Here is an 18,171-nt window from a genome sequence, read left to right as displayed (position 1 = left end):
ACAACTGAAAAGTGGCAAAGCAGCAGGAATGGATGGAATCCCCCCAGAGGTCTGGAAGGCTGGCGGCAAAACTCTGCATGTCAAACTGCATGAGTTTTTCAAGCTTTGTTGGGACCAAGGAAAACTGCCTCAGGACCTTTGTGATGCCACCATCATCACCCTGTACAAAAACAAAGGCGAGAAATCAGACTGCTCAAACTACAGGGGAATCACGCTGCTCTCCATTGCAGGCAAAATCTTCGCTAGGATTCTCCTAAATAGAATTATACCTAGTGTCGCCGAGAATATTCTCCCAGAATCACAGTGCGGCTTTCGCGCAAACAGAGGAACTACTGACATGGTCTTTGCCCTCAGACAGCTCCAAGAAAAGTGCAGAGAACAAAACAAAGGACTCTACATCACCTTTGTTGATCTCACCAAAGCCTTCGACACCGTGAGCAGGAAAGAGCTTTGGCAAATACTAGAGCGCATCGGATGCCCCCCAAAGTTCCTCAACATGGTTATCCAACTGCATGAAAACCAACAAGGTCGGGTCGATACAGCAATGAGCTCTCTGAACCCTTCTCCATTAACAATGGCGTGAAGCAAGGCTGTGTTCTCGCACCAACCCTCTTTTCAATCTTCTTCAGCATGACGCTGAACCAAGCCATGAAAGACCTCAACAATGAAGACGCTGTTTACATCCGGTACCGCACGGATGGCAGTCTCTTCAATCTGAGGCGCCTGCAAGCTCACACCAAGACACAGGAGAAACTTGTCCGTGAACTACTCTTTGCAGACGATGCCGCTTTAGTTGCCCATTCAGAGCCAGCTCTTCAGCGCTTGACGTCCTGTTTTGCGGAAACTGCCAAAATGTTTGGCCTGGAAGTCAGCCTGAAGAAAACTGAGGTCCTCCATCAGCCAGCTCCCCACCATGACTACCAGCCCCCCCACATCTCCATCGGGCACACAAAACTCAAAACGGTCAACCAGTTTACCTATCTTGGCTGCACCATTTCATCAGATGCAAGGATCGACAACGAGATAGACAACAGACTCGCCAAGGCAAATAGCGCCTTTGGAAGACAACACAAAAGAGTCTGGAAAAACAACCAACTGAAAAACCTCACAAAGATAAGCGTATACAGAGCCGTTGTCATACCCACACTCCTGTTCGGCTCCGAATCATGGGTCCTCTTCCGGCATCACCTACGGCTCCTAGAACGCTTCCACCAGCGTTGTCTCCGGTCCATCCTCAATTGCTTCATTGGAGCGCTTTCATCCCTAACGTCAAAGTACTCAAGATGGCAGAGGTCGACAGCATCGAGTCCACGCTGCTGAAGATCCAGCTGCGCTGGGTGGGTCACGTCTCCAGAATGGAGGACCATCGCCTTCCCAAGATCGTGTTATATGGCGAGCTCTCCACTGGCCACCGTGACAGAGGTGCACCAAAGAAAAGGTACAAGGACTGCCTAAAGAAATCTCTTGGTGCCTGCCACATTGACCACTGCCAGTGGGCTGATATCGCCTTAAACCGTGCATCTTGGCGTCTCACAGTTCGGTGGGCAGCAACCTACTTTGAAGAAGACCGCAGAGCCCACCTCACTGACAAAAGGCAAAGGAGGAAAAACCCAACACCCAACCCCAACCAACCAATTTTCCCCTGCAACCGTGTCTGCCTGTCCCGCATCGGACTTGTCAGCCACAAACGAGCCTGCAGCTGACGTGGACATTTACCCCCTCCATAAATCTTCATCCGCGAAGCCAAGCCAAAGAGAGAGAAGAGATATAAGTAAGGGAAAATTTGTTGAGGAAGACTTAGAAAATTTTCCAGAGAATAGATCTTTTGAATTGCAATTGGAATTGGAGAGATTGAGGGTGCAAGAAGAAAGAGAGAAACATAATTTTGAGTTGCAGAGACAACAATATGAGGCTGAGGAAGCTGAAAAGACAGAGGAAATATGAATTAGAGGTAATTGAAAGGGACAGATAGTTTCAATTAGAGAAATTCAAAATGGAGATAGAGAGAAGTGAGAGGATTGAGGCTGTAACTCCTGGGGAGAGGTTTTTGGCTAGTAGAGAGGTAAATCTAGTTCCTCCTTTTGATGAGGGAGATAGAGATACATGTTTTCAGCTTTTTGAAAAGATTGCTGAGAGCTCAAGCTGGCCAAAAGAAAAGTGGCCTCTAATACTTCAAAGTGTATTGAAGGGAAAAGCACAAATTGTGTACTGTAGCTTGACTGCAGAGCAAGTGGTAAATTAAGATACTGTTAAACAAGCAGTTTTGACAGTTGGTGCGCCTCAAAAGGAATAAACAATGATTTTGACAGATTGAGAGAATTAATATTAATAGAGGAAATTAAAAGGTGTGTCCCAGAGGAGATTAGATTATACCTGGATGAGAGAGATGTGGGTACATGGCAACAAGAGGCTAGATTAGCAGGCAAATTTGCTGATACATAAAAATGCATTCCAGAATAATGGGCATTTTCAGAGAGCTAATGTAGAACAGATTAATAAACCTGCTCATAAGGTTAGTGTGGAGCAGAATTGTATGCCTGAAATAAAGTCTGGAGAAAATGTTAAGAAAAAAGATGAAGGAACTTCTGCATTTGTATGTCAATTTGTAAGAAACCTGGTCATGTGATTGAAAATTGTCTAGTCTTGAAAAAAGAGAATAAGAGGTTTTACTGGAAGCATGCATTCAAACAGTGGAACTTAAGGAGAGCAGAGGTGCCAAACCTGGTAAGGAGGTCATGGATGTTTTCAAGCCTTTTGTGTCAGAGGGCTTTGTCTCAATAAAGGAGGAAGAACTACAGGTTCCAGTTAAAATCCTTAGAGATACTAGGGCTGTTGGAAAATGTTTTAACTGTGGATCAAAGGACTGACACAGGGGAGACAACTTTGATTAAAGGTTTTGGAGGTGAGGTCGAGTCAATATCACTACACAATGTTGTGCTAAATTCAGAATTAGTCAAAGGACCTGTTGTAGTAGGAGTAATTCCAAAGATACCCATGCAGGGTGTCTCATTTTTGTTGGGGAATGATTTGGCAGAGGATAAAGTTGGGTCAGTTTTAAGATTAACAAAATGGCCTTGTAAGGATGAGGTTAGAGGATGGTGAGATATATCCTTCATGTGCAGTAACTAGGTCTGTGACTAAGGAAATGATGACAGCTGAAGAAAATCCAGTTGAGAGAAATTTGCCCAATACTTCTGAAGTACATTCGAAGGAATATGGATGTAAGGATTTCTCTTTGTCAAGGAAAGAGTCAATTCAGCAACAGAAAATAGATATAGATCTTGTTAGCTTAAGGGAGAAAGCAGTAACTGAACAGGAAATTAAAGAAATAACTTGTGGATATGACTTGTAGGGTGAATTGTTAATGCAACCTTATTTAGAGGATAAGGGTAGTGGAGAACAATCTACATCAGAGGTGTTAGCTGTTGACAGAGTGGAGGAAGTGATGGATCATAAGATAATGGAAACAGAATCTTGTGAAGGTAACCTCAAAGAAACCACAGTTCCTGTGCACCTGTCTAACTCAACAATTTTAGAAAATTTGGAAGTTCGGCCATCTTAAGTTATAAGAGCAGATAAGTAAAAGAATTACTTTCAAAATACACAAATTTGTTCCCTGATGCTCCAAAAAAGACATCAGAGATTTACCATGATGTAGGTATAGGAGAAACAAATCCCATAAAACAGCACCCATACAGAATAAATATTCAGAAGAGTAAAATCATTGATCAGGAGGTCGAATATATTTGAGGAATGACATTAATAGACCTTCAAACTCGGATTGGAGTTCTCCTTGTATTCTGGTACCAAAACCAGATGGAACTGTTAGGTTTAGGAAGGTTAATTCAGTAACTAAAACAGATGCTTATCCTATTCAGAGAATAGATGACTGTACTGATAAAATTGGCAAAGATAAATTTCTTACTAAACTGGATTTGTTGAAGGATTACTGGTGTGTGCCTTTAACTGAGAGAGGAAAGAATATTTCAGCTTTTGTAACTCCATCCAGTTTCAGTATAATGTGTTACCTTTTGGCATGAAAAATGCCCCTGTAACATTCCAGAGGATGATTAATTCGGTAATCCAAGGGTTAACACATACAGATATTGATGACTTGGTCACAAAAAGTGACACATGGGAAAAATATCCAAGGCAATTGGACAAATTGTTTGCAAGATTATCCAAAGCAAACTAAACTATTAATTTAGCAAAAAGTCAATTTGCAAATGCCATGGTAACATACTTGGGTTATGTAGTTGGTCATGGCAAATTTGCACCTATTCAAGCTAAGGTGAATGCAATTTCTGAGTTTCCTATTCCCAATGTCAAGAAAGCAGTGAAAAGGTTTTTAGGAATGGCAGGATATTGCAGGAAATTTTGCAGAAATTTTGCTCAGGTTGCTCTTCCTTTAACCAATCTTTTGAAGAAAGGGGACTAAAGATTGCCAGGCAGCTTTACAAAATTTAAAAGAGATGCTATGCCATTGCCCTGTGTTAAAATCTCCTGATGTTGACAGACCATTTTTTGTAGCACTGGATGCCAGTGAGGGAGCAGCAGGTGCAGTTTTATTGCAAAAATCATAATGGAAATGACCATCCAGTTGCCTACTTTTCAAAAAAAAATCAATGTTCATCAAAGGAACTATTCCACTATTGAAAAAGAACTGTTGGCTTTCATATTTGCTCTGCAGAATTTTGACGTATATCTTGGTACCTCTCATGAACCAATTGTTATATTCACTGACCACAATCCTCTACTGTTTTTGAATAACATGAAGAATAAAAACAGAAAATTGTTAAACTGGAGTTTAATATTAGAAGAATATGATCTGCAAATTAACCATATCAAAGGTATAAATAATGTGATTGCCAATTGTTTGTCAAGATGTTAAAATTGATTGCGTATAAAAATACTTTCAAAATTGAATGACTGTATTATAACATGTTAAATATTGTGTATTGTTATCTCTTTAGTGATTTTTAAGAGTTTAATTATAACTGAATTTTAACTCAAGGGTTAAAATTCCCTTTAAAGGAGGAAGGTGTGACAGAGTATTTAGAGGTGGTTTGGGAGGAATTATTAGAGCAGGTTGCACACAAACATTTTAAAGCAGAATATGCAGGACTTTTGCAGAGGGCTTTTTGCGAAAGCAACAAAGTATCAACATACAGCTTGCCTGGGAGATCATGTGATTTTTGGAGGCAGGGACAGAACAATTTTGCTCTCAGAGAGGGAGGGTGTGAAAACAGAGGGGAGACAGAAATCAGTTCCAGAAGGACAAAGCTGGCTGTCTGGTCAACAATCTGAATTTGTCCTTTCAGATAACAAAAAGGCTGTTGGAAATCAGAAGCAAGTCACCCCTTCTCCCCACCCCCAACCTCTAATTTGTATAAATGTGTTTGTGGCTGTTTCAGGTATATTTCAGGTTAAAAGAAAAGCCAGGACATTGATGGTGGAAGAACTCAGATATAGTGCCAAATTTTAATGTCAAGGTGGTTGTTGTCAATGACCATTGTCTACATTTGTATGAAGCAACTGTTATTTGCCAATTAACTGTGCAATTTTAGATCAAAGGCCCTTCGTCCCTGTGGAACTCCTTGCATCACTCTCTTGAGGCTTGTTTGATAACTGGTGTGAATAACTACCATTTTCTGTCATGTGGATTCACCTTGACCAGGAAAGTGTTTTCTCTCATTTCCCATTAGCTCAATTTTACCAAGACAGTCATGGCCACATCCATGCAAACATTGCCCTGATATCCAGTGGAGTCACATTTACCTTACCTGTGAAATTCAGCTCTTGGACTGGTTTTAATGGTCAAGTGGTGGAAACCCAAGCTGGGCATCAGTGAACTACTCAATAGTAATTCATGATGGCACCGCCCATCAGTTTGACAATCATGATGGGATGGTAATCACAACAGATGATAAAAAGGTAAGTGAAGTTGCAGGTAGTGTAGAGGAAACACAGAGGCTGTAGAAGGACTTAGACAGATTAGGAGAATGGGCAGAGAAGTGTACAGTCATGCACAGGCAGACTATTTTTTTTAAATGGGAAGAAAACTGAAATACCCAAATGTACAGGGACATGGGAGTCCTTATACCTGAAGGTAGGTGAACTTACATACTGAGACAGTGGTGAAGAAGGCGAATGCAATGCTGACATCCATTTCAAGATTAATAGAATACAAGAGCAGGGATGTGGTGTCAAGGATTTATAAGGCACCTTACTTGGAGTACTGTGAGCAATTTTGGGATCCTCATTTAAGAAAAAATGTGCTGACATTGGAGAGGATGGAGGATGATTCCAGGAATTAAAGGGTTATCACATGAAGAGCATTTGAATGGTCTTAGTCTGTATTCATCAGAATTTAGGAGAAAAATGAAGGGGAGAATCTCATTGAAGCATTTTGAATAATGAAAGTTGTGGACAGAGTAGATGAGGAAAGGTTGTTCCCCATGATGAGAGTCTAGGACCAGAGGGCACAACTTCAGTTTTGAATGCTAGCTATGCTCATTTTTCAGCAAGTATAATCCTGCATCATAACTTCATCAGGTTGGTACTTCAATTTTAGATACAGCTAAAGGTGTTCTTGTGAACTATTCAGTATTCTTTATTGAACCAGAGTTGGTTCTCTGATTTGACAGCAATTGAAGAATGATAGACATGCCAGACTAATAAATCACAGATTATGGAGATACAGGTCTGCTGCTGATGAAGGCCCCATCACCTCATTGATGATAGATTTATCAAATCTGTTATGATTCTAATCAACTTAGCAACATAATAAAGTCACTCAAAACACTCTACAAGAAGTCCAAGTACCACCTGTGCAAGACTTCTCTGTAACAAAGTGCAAATTCCAATTTAGCTAGAGATGGACACTTGCCTACTATGGTGGAGACTGCAGGCCATTGGAGACTCAAAGCGAGGAAAAACACCATAAATGGCTGTGATGCTTCATTACCCGACGAACTGAACACCTTCTATGAACAACTTCTTTCTTTTGAGAAAGAGAACTCACCAGTGCCTATGAGAATCCCTGCAAAGGCAGAGGACCCTGTGATATCTGTCTCTGAAGCTGATGTCAAAACATCATTCAAGAGTGGGAACTCTTACAAGATATCAGACCCTGATGGTGTACATGGCAAAGTACCAAAAAATAGTGCGAACAAAAGAGCCAGAGTGTTCATGGACATTTTCAATCTCTCATTGCTGCAGTCAGAAGTTCTCACTTGCTTCAAAAGGGCATCAATCATCTTGGTGCCCAAGAAAAGCAGAGTGAGCTACCTCATTGACTATCGCCCTGTAGCACGAAAATCTACTGTGATTAAATGCTTTGAGAAGTTGTTCATGGCCAGAATCAACACCTACTTAATCAAAGGACAGGGCCCACTACAATTCACCTATCATCATAATCTCTCCACAGCAAATGGTTCTTGACTCAGCTCCAGATCATCTCGAAAACAGCAGCTCATACATATAGCTGCTCTTCATTGACTACAGCTCAGCCTTCAACACTATTATTCCCTCAGTACTTGTTAAAAGCTCCTGTAATGGATAAATATTGGGAGGAATTTGGTAAGATTAGCGGGTTACATACATATACACATTTTAAAACAGATCTTATTTGAAAGACTGAAGAATTCATATTCAGGAACACTGCAAAAACTATGGAGAATTTTATGCACATTTCACAAGTAGGTGCTAATTGAAATGACGTCATGAAATGAATAGACCATTGTCTTGGAGGAGACAAACTAGCTGTTTAAAAGTACCTACAGAGTGCTCACAGAAAGGTCACTCCTGGGTTTTGTTTATCGTTTATCTAAGACAACAGCTTGACCAAAAGAGAACTCCTGTGGTTTTCTGAAGAAGGTGGGGGGCTTTTGCAAGTGAGAGAGTCACATGGGCTTTCTGGTAGTTGGCAGTTGAGGAGAGAGAGGGAGAGGAGACAAGCTCTCTCAGCCAGTGTGTGTGACACTGAAAGCAGTTGAACAGTGCAAACCAGGAAGCTTGTTGAAGCAGAAAGCTCCAGAGCAATGGATAGCTGGAAGTGCTATCTGTCAGATATTTCTCTTGGAATAAAAGTAACAGAAAGGAACTCTGTGTTAGCCTGAAAGAAAGAGGTTACCATCTGGAGAACCCTGATGGGGCAAGTTTCATCAGTGAGATATTGAGGTGACTAATGGTGGTACCTCAGTTGTGGAAATCCTGAAACAACAAATCTCTCTCTGCAAACCCTACAAGAACCTTACTGAACGGTAAACATTTACCTTTTGAGCACCAAAGCCTGGTGAACTTTATACATGTTAAATTCTGTGCACAATATAAGAATTGCCTGCATCCAGAGAACTTGGAAGAAGGAATAGTGAGATTGAACTGAGAACCAAAGAATTTTTCTGAAATGTACACACACATGTTAAGTATAGAGATAAGTTAAAGTTTGATTCTGTTTTCATGTTTAAAGATAATTAAAAACAACTTTTGTTTAAGTAAATACTTGTCTTGATGAATGTCTATTGCTGCTGGGTTTTGGGGTCCTTTGGGCTCGTAACACTCCAAACCCTAGGCCTCTGCACCCTCATCTGCAACTGGATCCTTGATTTACTCATCTGAAAACTTCAGTCAGTATGAATTGGAAACGTCTCCTCCTCACTGACCATCAACACAGGCACACCTCAAGGATGTGTACTTATCCCACTACTGTGCACTCATCACTGTGTGACCAGACACAATTCCAATGCTATATACAAATTTGCCAATCACACCATGGTTGACAGTAGAATCACAAAAAGCAATGAAGAAGCATACAGGAGGGAGATAGATCAGCTCATTGAATGGTGCCACTCCGACAACTTCGCACTCAACGTTAGCAAAACCAAGGAGATGATGTGAATTTCAGAAGGAAGACAGGAGAATATGAACCTTATTGAGGGCTCGGTAGTAGAGAGGGTTAAGAAATTCAAGTACCTGGATGTCAACATCTGAGGATCTGTACTGGAGTCTCCATGTTAATGCAACCATGAAGGCGGCTTGCTAGCAGCTTTATTTTGTGAGGTGTTTGAGAAAATTCGGTATGCCATCGAAGACTCTTGAATATGTCCACAGGTGTACCATGGAGTGCATTCTGGCTGGTTACATCACTGTCAGGTGCTCAGGACAAGAAAAAACTCCTGACGGTTGTTAACTCAGCCTGCAACATCATAGGCACCAGATTTCACTCCATTAAGGACATCGGCAAGAGGCAGTATCTTAACAAAGGAGCCTCTATCTTCAGGGTCCTCCCACCACCACCCAGGCCATGCCCCCTTCACTCCGGTACCATCAGAAAAAGGTATAGGAGCCCGAAGACGAGCATGCAGCAGCAGAAGTCAGCTTCTTCTCTGTTGTCATCAGATTCTTGAATGATCAGTAAACCAAACGCACTGCCTTACTTTGATTTTTCATGCACTATTTTTATTTATTTTAGTAAGATGGTTTATATAAATGTTTGCACTGCGATGTTCCTGCAAAACAATGGATTTCATAGCTTGTTCATGACAATAAATTCTGATTCTGACATTAGTGCTTTTTCAGTGCAAAGTTGGGACTATGTCTCACAAGGATTGTGATGCAATAACTGTCAACAGGTAGATTGTTGAAGACAAGGTTAAGTTGGTTAAAATCATTGTTAGCTCTTCCCCCATGGGCCATGAACCAAGTCTGCCAGCTGTCCTTCAGGACATTACAAGCTCAGACAGAGATAGTGCTATCAAATCAATCTTGATGTTGGGTTCTTCCAATTGAGCATGAGACACGGTCATTCATCTTGTGAAGAAGGAGAGTAGGTGGCCATTAATAGACAATGCCATGAGACTTTACATGGACCCAAGGCATTGCTGAAGACTCCCAGAGCTGCTGCTTCCCTATCATGTAACCACTTCTGATGGATCTCTCCTGGGAGTGAAACAGGGCATAAAGATAGAGATTCTGTGAGAACAACAAAGGCACTGTTCTCCCAGTTTAAGCATCAGTTCTTTGATGCATTTACATCAATGACAGATGGTCAATCTTGTGTTATAATTGTTATGTTTTGATGTGGCAATTTTGATACAACTGGACTTAACTAATTAAGTCATTTCTGTAATAAGAGTCAATCCAAAAATTCTCAGTTTGGAGTCACATACAAACCATTTTTGTTTCACTCAAAGACATTCACAATCACTAATTATGGATGATATGATTTTTTAATAAAAATACATAATTTAATTAAATTAACGGAATCTAATTTTCACTGCACTCAGTGAGCTTCAATCTCATATCTGTAAATCATTAGCTCTTCCCAGTAATTTCATTATGATGCAATTAGTTTACAAGCATGGAAATTGATTCTATGATAAATCTATTAATAAAAAAGTTTTAAAATCAATACATAAGCAATAATTATTCACCTGTTGCACGTTTCTGTAAAGTGTAGATTGTTGATTCAACTCATTGTTAATTATGGGATCCAAGACCGGATTTGTCTTGTCAGTTTGCACTTGATCGGTTTGAAGAGCCTGGCTACGATTGGCATTGGAGAAACCTTGAAATACGGTGGAATTAGTTTGCAGGGTCTGTTTTGAATCCAGAGCCATCTTACTTCCCCACATATTCTCAGAGTAGCCTGTGCTTGACATATTGCTGTTCCCAGAAAGCGGCATTGGTTCAACTTGTGGCAACTGGTCATTATAATCTTCCCATCTTTGCTGATTAATTAAAGTAGTTGCATTACAATCAGTGTCCACCTTAGTTTCCATGCCAGTGCATAGTTGAACTGTCTGTGGGGACCCGAGGGATACACAGTTCTTGTCCTTGGGGATATTGGATGACATTGCAAGTTGATTATAGCAGACTGTGCGCTCAAAACTATTCTCGCTGATTGTTGTTCACACTTTTGAAGGATTTAGCTACAGAAGAATCTTCAAATAAGCTGTGAAAACAGGACTGTAATTATTTTCAGGATCTAGCAATTCATATTCCAAGTGTTAATGCTCAGAATTTTGAGTATATTTCAACAATACATTATATTCTTGGTTTAATTAATCTACAGTTGAATAGTTTGACATTTAATTAACACACATGATTGCAGTACAATAATGAACTATTCACATTATACAACAATATTTCAGCAAAAGTAATAGTCTTAATGTTCTGTTTCATTAGACATTGCAGTCCAAAGTAATTTGGAACAGTGGATAAACTTGCTTGTTCAACAACTTTATTGAGATAATCAAATCGATGATTAAAATTAAAACAAAATCCACAAATATGCAACTATTTAAAATTAAATGATTGAAGCCTCTAATCTCTAATAACCTGCTAGCCAAACTCAAATAGTTCGTGGCTGCGAGCGATACCTTACCATAGTTTATTACTGTAAATTGTATTTTTTTTTTACATCGTAGTATTTTGAGCAAATATAAATACTTGTAGAGAAATTGTCAATGATTTTTAAACAACACAAAATAAAAACATAGAATCTAATCCTTCACATACCAGAAGTAAGGCAAAGCGGGAGGTTTCGAATTCGAATCTTATCCCTCACTGGAGGGAAAGGAAAATTCAGGGGGTTTCATGATGGACAACAGAAGGATTAAAACCCCTCACCTTGAGCTAACGAGATCAAAATGGGGGGAACTAAATGCATGAAACCAGGTCAGTGCATTAAGCAACAGACCTTGCAAAGCACGGCACTGACCTCTCATGCCCCTGCCTCACTCTTGGTCCGTCCCACCCTGCCCACCGCTCCCCAGCTGCGTTCCCACCACTCCCCAGCTGCGTTCCCACCACTCCCCAGCTGCGTTCCCACCACTCCCCAGCTGCGTTCCCACCACTCCCCAGCTGCGTTCCCACCACTCCCCAGCTGCGTTCCCACCACTCCCCAGCTGCGTTCCCACCACTCCCCAGCTGCGTTCCCACCACTCCCCAGCTGCGTTCCCACCACTCCCCAGCTGCGTTCCCACCACTCCCCAGCTGCGTTCCCACCACTCCCCAGCTGCGTTCCCACCACTCCCCAGCTGCGTTCCCACCACTCCCCAGCTGCGTTCCCACCACTCCCCAGCTGCGTTCCCACCACTCCCCAGCTGCGTTCCCACCACTCCCCAGCTGCGTTCCCACCACACCCCAGCTGCGTTCCCACCACTCCCCAGCTGCGTTCCCACCACTCCCCAGCTGCGTTCCCACCACTCCCCAGCTGCGTTCCCACCACTCCCCAGCTGCGTTCCCACCACTCCCCAGCTGCGTTCCCACCACTCCCCAGCTGCGTTCCCACCACTCCCCAGCTGCGTTCCCACCACTCCCCAGCTGCGTACCCACCACTCCCCAGCTGCGTTCCCACCACTCCCCAGCTGCGTTCCCACCACTCCCCAGCTGCGTTCCCACCACTCCCCAGCTGCGTTCCCACCACTCCCCAGCTGCGTTCCCACCACTCCCCAGCTGCGTTCCCACCACTCCCCAGCTGCGTTCCCACCACTCCCCAGCTGCGTTCCCACCACTCCCCAGCTGCGTTCCCACCACTCCCCAGCTGCGTTCCCACCACTCCCCAGCTGCGTCCCACCACTCCCCTGCTGCGTCCCACCACTCCCCAGCTGCGTCCCACCACTCCCCAGCTGCGTTCCCACCACTCCCCAGCTGCGTTCCCACCACTCCCCAGCTGCGTCCCACCACTCCCCAGCTGCGTCCCACCACTCCCCAGCTGCGTTCCCACCACTCCCCAGCTGCGTTCCCACCACTCCCCAGCTGCGTTCCCACCACTCCCCAGCTGCGTTCCCACCACTCCCCAGCTGCGTTCCACCACTCCCCAGCTGCGTTCCCACCTCCGTTCCCTCGCGCCACCGTCACCGTCACTCTCCGTCTCCAGCTTCCAAACGGTCACTGCCGGTCGCTAGGCGACCACCCACACCGCCAACGTCAGTGGCGTCACTGCCCCTCGTGGTGTGGAAGAGAGGAGGCCAAGCTGGGGAAACGGGAAGGTGGGTTCACTGGAATGACAGGGCGGTTGGCTGTCGAATTTGGGAGGGGGGAGGGAGAAATAGAAACGAAAGGGAGAGGGAGAAGAGAAAGAATGGAGGCTGCCATTGTTCCAAATGAGATCATGTGTGTGAGGAGCTTTTTCTAAATATTCAGGTCGTTTTGCCTTCAGTGACATGAGACCGGCTGTTGGTGGAATCAAAGCAGTTACTCAGATGGAAGTTGCTTTCAGAACCACCAAGGATGCTGCTAAAGTACTAAAGAGGCGAGTATCTCCACTGACCACCATGATTCAACATATCCTGAGACCAAAATGTTGTAAGACGAGTGGGAGGGCCAGAGAAAGAGAGATGGGGGGGGGGGGGTGGGAGGAAGGTAAGGCCAGAGAGAGAGGGAGAGAGTGTGGTGATGTGTTATCAATAACTTCAAAGATCAGAAGTTAACTGCCTAGGCTTTTATTACTATAAACAGAAGGCATGACTTGTGCTTGTTCTGAGGAAGGAGTTATGTGTTGCTGCCTAATCAAGGGGGGCGGGGGAGCCACAAGTAGAATCAGCAAGGGGCAGGCCACCCATGCACTCCCATGCATACAAACAGTATTAACAGTGGTTCCAGCACAGGTGGGCCAGAGAGAGGGACGGTCACTCATGGGATCAGGGAAATACAGCATAGAAGCAGATCCTTTCTTTCACTGAGTCTGTGCCAACAATCAGTCAACCCCATTGTTCACTGTAGGAAATACACAACATCCCAGAAGTAGCTGTAATCTACTTCTGTAAATGGAACTCAACAAAATTGCAATCAACAGAGAAGTGGTGCATTTTGAAGGAGCTACAGGTTTCAGTTATTGCAGAACACTTACCAGAACTCTAGGGAAATAGGCAAACTCAGCATGGCTTTGTGAAAGAGAAATCCATCTTTGACTAATGTATTTATAATGACTGGTTGCATCATGGCCTGGTTTTGGAAACTTGAATGCTCAGAAATGCAGACGGCTGCAGTATCCATCATGGGCACCAAAATCCCTGCCATTGAAGACATCTACATTAGACACTGCTTCAAGAAGGCTGCCAACATCATAAAAGACCCCCCACTCTTCGAGCTGATGCCTTTGACAAAAGATACAGAAACTTGAAGTCTGATACCTCTAGATTCAAGAACATCTTTTCCAACTGGTATTAGTATCTTTAACCTCCTGGCATTACACTTACTATAAGACTGCTTCAATTCCACCAAAGATCTGTCTGTACAATTGAGCCCATTTTTGTACTATGATTTATTTCCAGCTATGAACATTTCTCTCTTTTTCTATAATATTTGTTTTAAGAAAATAGGACTCAATTAATATAATAACATAACAATAATACATTGAATAGAAAATCATAGAAAAACATTAATAAGGTCTGAAAAAAATTAAAAAAGGAAAGGAAAGTCCCTCTTCTCCCAACATTCCCTCCCCAGATTTGAAAGAAAAGGGGACAGACAGCAGGGAATAGAAGAAGGTTAAAAAGAAAATTGAAAAGAAAAAGCAACAGGAGCAAGGTTCAACATCTCAGACAAACATCATATTAAAAGTATTAAAAAATCTGGGCATTTAAGTAATCGAAATAAGGTTGCCAAATTTCGATGAACATACTATATCCATTCCTAAGAATATAAGTAATCTTCTCAAGGGGATACAACTTTGCACTTCCAGGTTCCAATGATCAAAATGAAGCAAGGAATTGGATTTCCATGTTACTGCTATACATTTCCTGCCTATTGACAATGCGATTTTAATAAATTTAGATTTACTTCTGGAGAAGTTCATTTTTATAACTGCCAAATTCCCCAGAAGAAACAATTCCAGGTTTAGAGGGAAGTTCACCCCTACACTTCCCCTAATTCTATCCAAAAGGGTCTTAATTTCATGCATAACCAGCTGAAATGTAAAAAGGTACCAACATCTATACCACAACAAAAACACCTATCAGAAAATTCTGTCTTATTTTTATGTATATTTTGAGGTGTGAAATATAATTGGTGCAGAAAATTATAATGAATCAGTCTATATCTAGAATTAATTAAGATAGTCATACTATCTATACATAGATCTGACCAGCATTGTGGATCAATTACAATGCCCAAATCCGATTCCCATCTCTGCCTCAATCTATGTTTTGGGCTTTGATCTTGGATCAGAGCATATATATTAGAGATAAATTTAGTTGCCTTCCCCTTTCAAATTAGAATTTCCATGTCTGAGCACATTGGCAGGATCATTAATGGTCCTCACTTTTCCCTCAAAAAAGATTGCAATTGGAGATAACAGAAGAATGTTGTTAGGTGAATTATATTTATTTTTAATTCTCTCAAAATACATAAATTGCCTCTGTTGATCATAACAATCTTCAAAGCACCTTGGTATCAGGTAGCCAAAATTCTGTTACCCAAAGACACGGGTATTAAACTGTTTTGAGATGGAGGTGTTTTTGAGGATAATCCCTGTTTTAAGCCCACAAATTATTTAATTTTATCCCAAATATAAATTACATGTTTCAATAATGGGTAATTTGTTTTCCTTTTAATTAATTTAAAATTCCATTTATAAGTAAATTCTTCTGCCATCTCCTCTCCTAACATGTGCAAACCAATTATAAGCCAGGAAGGAATCACCTCATTTAAAAAAGCAGCAACAAAACAAATTTGTCCAGCTAAATAATATTTTTTTTTAATCCGGTAATTTTAACCCTCCCAATTTATAATCTATGGAAATTCTAGAAACTATCTGAACAAAGGAATGAACAGAAATGTCCATTAAGAATTTTTAAAAATTTATTAGGTAGTGAGATAGGAAAGGATTGAAAAGTACTTGATTGTTGTATTCATGTTTTCTGTATATTTATGTTTTTTTTCTTTTTTGTGGAAAATTAATAAAATGATTAAAAAAGAAAAAGTAAAAAAGGATTGAATTCTCAGCAATATCTTAATTTTTACACAATTTACTCTGCCCAATAATGTGATGGGCAGGTTTACCCACCTCAGCAAGGGGAGATAATTAAGGTTGTATAGATCATTCATATTACTATTAAATGTAATCCCCAATACTTTTTTAAAAAACTTTATTTAAATTTTTGAAAATATTATCGAACAATACATAAAATAGAGATCAAAATAAACTACAACTAAACCCAACCCACCTCCCCCCCCCACCCTCAGCAAACCCCGCAAGGGGAGCAAAAAAAAAGTGTTTAAAAATAAAACATACAATATCTTAATATATTGCTAAATCCATACATTTCAAATAAGGTGACTACATCTGATCAAAAAAATTATTATTATTATGCAAACTATATGTTATTTTTTCCATATAAAACAAGGTCTCAATTCATTATGTCAACGAACTTTATTCACTTCAGCATCATCCAAGAAATTGCCACACATTTACACGCAATAGCCAATGCTAAACGAAGAAAAGCTATCTGAAACTTATCCAACCCCAAATCATTAAATAGGACAGTATAACCTAACAAGAAAACTTACGGATCTAATAAAAAATTAATCTTAAGCAATTTTTTGAAGAAATTCTCTAATTCTTTGCCAAAACGGTTGAACCTTATCGCAAAACCAAACTGAATGTAAAAAGGTTCCTTTACATTGTCCACATCTAAAACACACCTCTGAATCAGTAATCCATATTTTTTCAATTTCTCAGGGGTCAGGTACAACTGATGCAAAAAATTATAATTATCCATACTATATCTTATGTCAAGCAATTTAGTCACTCCTGATCAATATCACAACTTAAATCCCCTTCCCACTTACTCTTAGATTTATCTAAATTTAGTCTATCCAGAGTATCCTGCAACAATATACACATATCAGAAATAAAACCCTATTTGACGAATGAGAAATCAAAAATTCAAATTTGGTTAATGTAGAAATTTTAATATCTCTTCCAAAATTATCTTTCACTAATGCTCTAATTTGATAGTACACAAATAAAGAATTTGCTGATATTCCAAATTTTTCCATAAGTTGATTAAAAGAAAGAAACTTACCTTCCTCAAAACAATCCTCTAACACTTCTATTCCTTGAATTTGCCATTCCTTTAAAAATCTAATATTCAAAGAAAAAGGAAGAAGTCTATTTTGGTATAATGGAGTTTGAATTCATATTTTTTCCTTTTGTGCCTATAATAAAATTCCTTTTAGTCCAAATTTCTAATTAATGCTTTAAAACTCGCACATTTCTGCAATAAAACAGGATTCCACTTAAATATAAACTTATGAGGATAAAACTCTAAAAATATTAGCTAATTCATCCCTAGCCCAACTAGGAGGATATGAAATATCTAACATACGATTAATACATTTTAATTAAGCAGCTTCATAATGATTCCGAAAATGAGGTAATTGTAAACCTCCCAAAACATATTTCCAGGTCAATTTATGCAACGGTATTCTAGCTAATTTTCGCTTCCATAAAAACTTATTTAAATCTTGAAAAATTGATTTTGGAAGTAAACAAGGAATCGATTGAAAAAGATATTGAATACATGGAAAAATATTCATCTTAATACAATTAACTTGTCCTATTAATGACAAAGGTAAATCTGTCCATTTAATGAAATCTGCCTTAATCTTTCTCATTAAAGGGACATAATTTAATTTATACAATGACTGAATCATTATATCCAAATATTTAACCTTATTAGTCCAATGCAATTTAGTAATTTGCTTACATTGAGTGTAATCTCCATCTGAAATTGGTAGTATTTCACTTTTATCCCAATTCACTTTATATCCAGACAATCTACCATATTGTTCTAAACATTTTTGCAAATGAATTAAAGATTGTTTTGGATATGATAAATATATCAAAACATCATCTGCAAACAGATTAATCTTATATTCATCCTCTGCTATCCTTATACCTTTAATATTCTTGTTCTGTCTTATCGCTTGAGCTAACGGTTCTATGATCAATGCAAATAGAGCTGGTGACAAAGGACAACCTTGTCGTGTCAAACGAAATAATTTAAATAATGATGAGGTTTGACCATTTGTCACCACCCTAGCAACTGGATTATTATATAATGCCTTAACCCAACCAATAGAAAATGGGCCAAATTTAAACTCCAACACTTTAAATAAAAAAATTCCATTCAACCCGATCAAATGCTTTTTCCGCATCAA

At 40.4% G+C, this 18,171-nt stretch overlaps 1 protein-coding gene and 1 long non-coding RNA gene across 17 annotated transcripts in view; one reads left to right on the top strand and one right to left on the bottom strand.

Moving 5' to 3' along the window:
* LOC138760870 (centromere protein J-like) overlaps positions 1-12,917 on the bottom strand; it is a 221,397-nt gene extending 208,480 nt beyond the window's left edge. For 7 of the 10 annotated variants that reach the window (XM_069932120.1, XM_069932122.1, XM_069932121.1 and 4 more), the window contains exons 1-2: positions 11,521-11,745; positions 10,434-10,954 (exon numbers count right to left, since the gene is read on the bottom strand). In XM_069932120.1, coding sequence (XP_069788221.1) covers positions 10,434-10,856 — 423 coding nt within the window. In that variant the 5' untranslated portion in view covers positions 10,857-10,954; positions 11,521-11,745. Of the gene's footprint in view, positions 1-10,433; positions 10,955-11,520; positions 11,746-12,839 lie in introns of those variants that run through there. The other 3 variants (XM_069932115.1, XM_069932116.1, XM_069932117.1) reach the window with 3 other exon arrangements.
* Positions 12,908-18,171, top strand: part of LOC138760874 (uncharacterized) — a 195,180-nt gene continuing 189,916 nt past the window's right edge. For 6 of the 7 annotated variants that reach the window (XR_011355920.1, XR_011355918.1, XR_011355922.1 and 3 more), the window contains exon 1: positions 13,011-13,258. This is a non-coding gene — a long non-coding RNA (uncharacterized lncRNA). The other variant, XR_011355924.1, reaches the window with a different exon arrangement.

Source organism: Narcine bancroftii, chromosome 4 (genome assembly GCF_036971445.1).
Source record: "Narcine bancroftii isolate sNarBan1 chromosome 4, sNarBan1.hap1, whole genome shotgun sequence".
Lineage (NCBI taxonomy): Eukaryota > Metazoa > Chordata > Chondrichthyes > Torpediniformes > Narcinidae > Narcine > Narcine bancroftii.
Note: the sequence above shows the minus strand (reverse complement) of the source record. Positions and strands in the feature narration are given on the sequence as shown.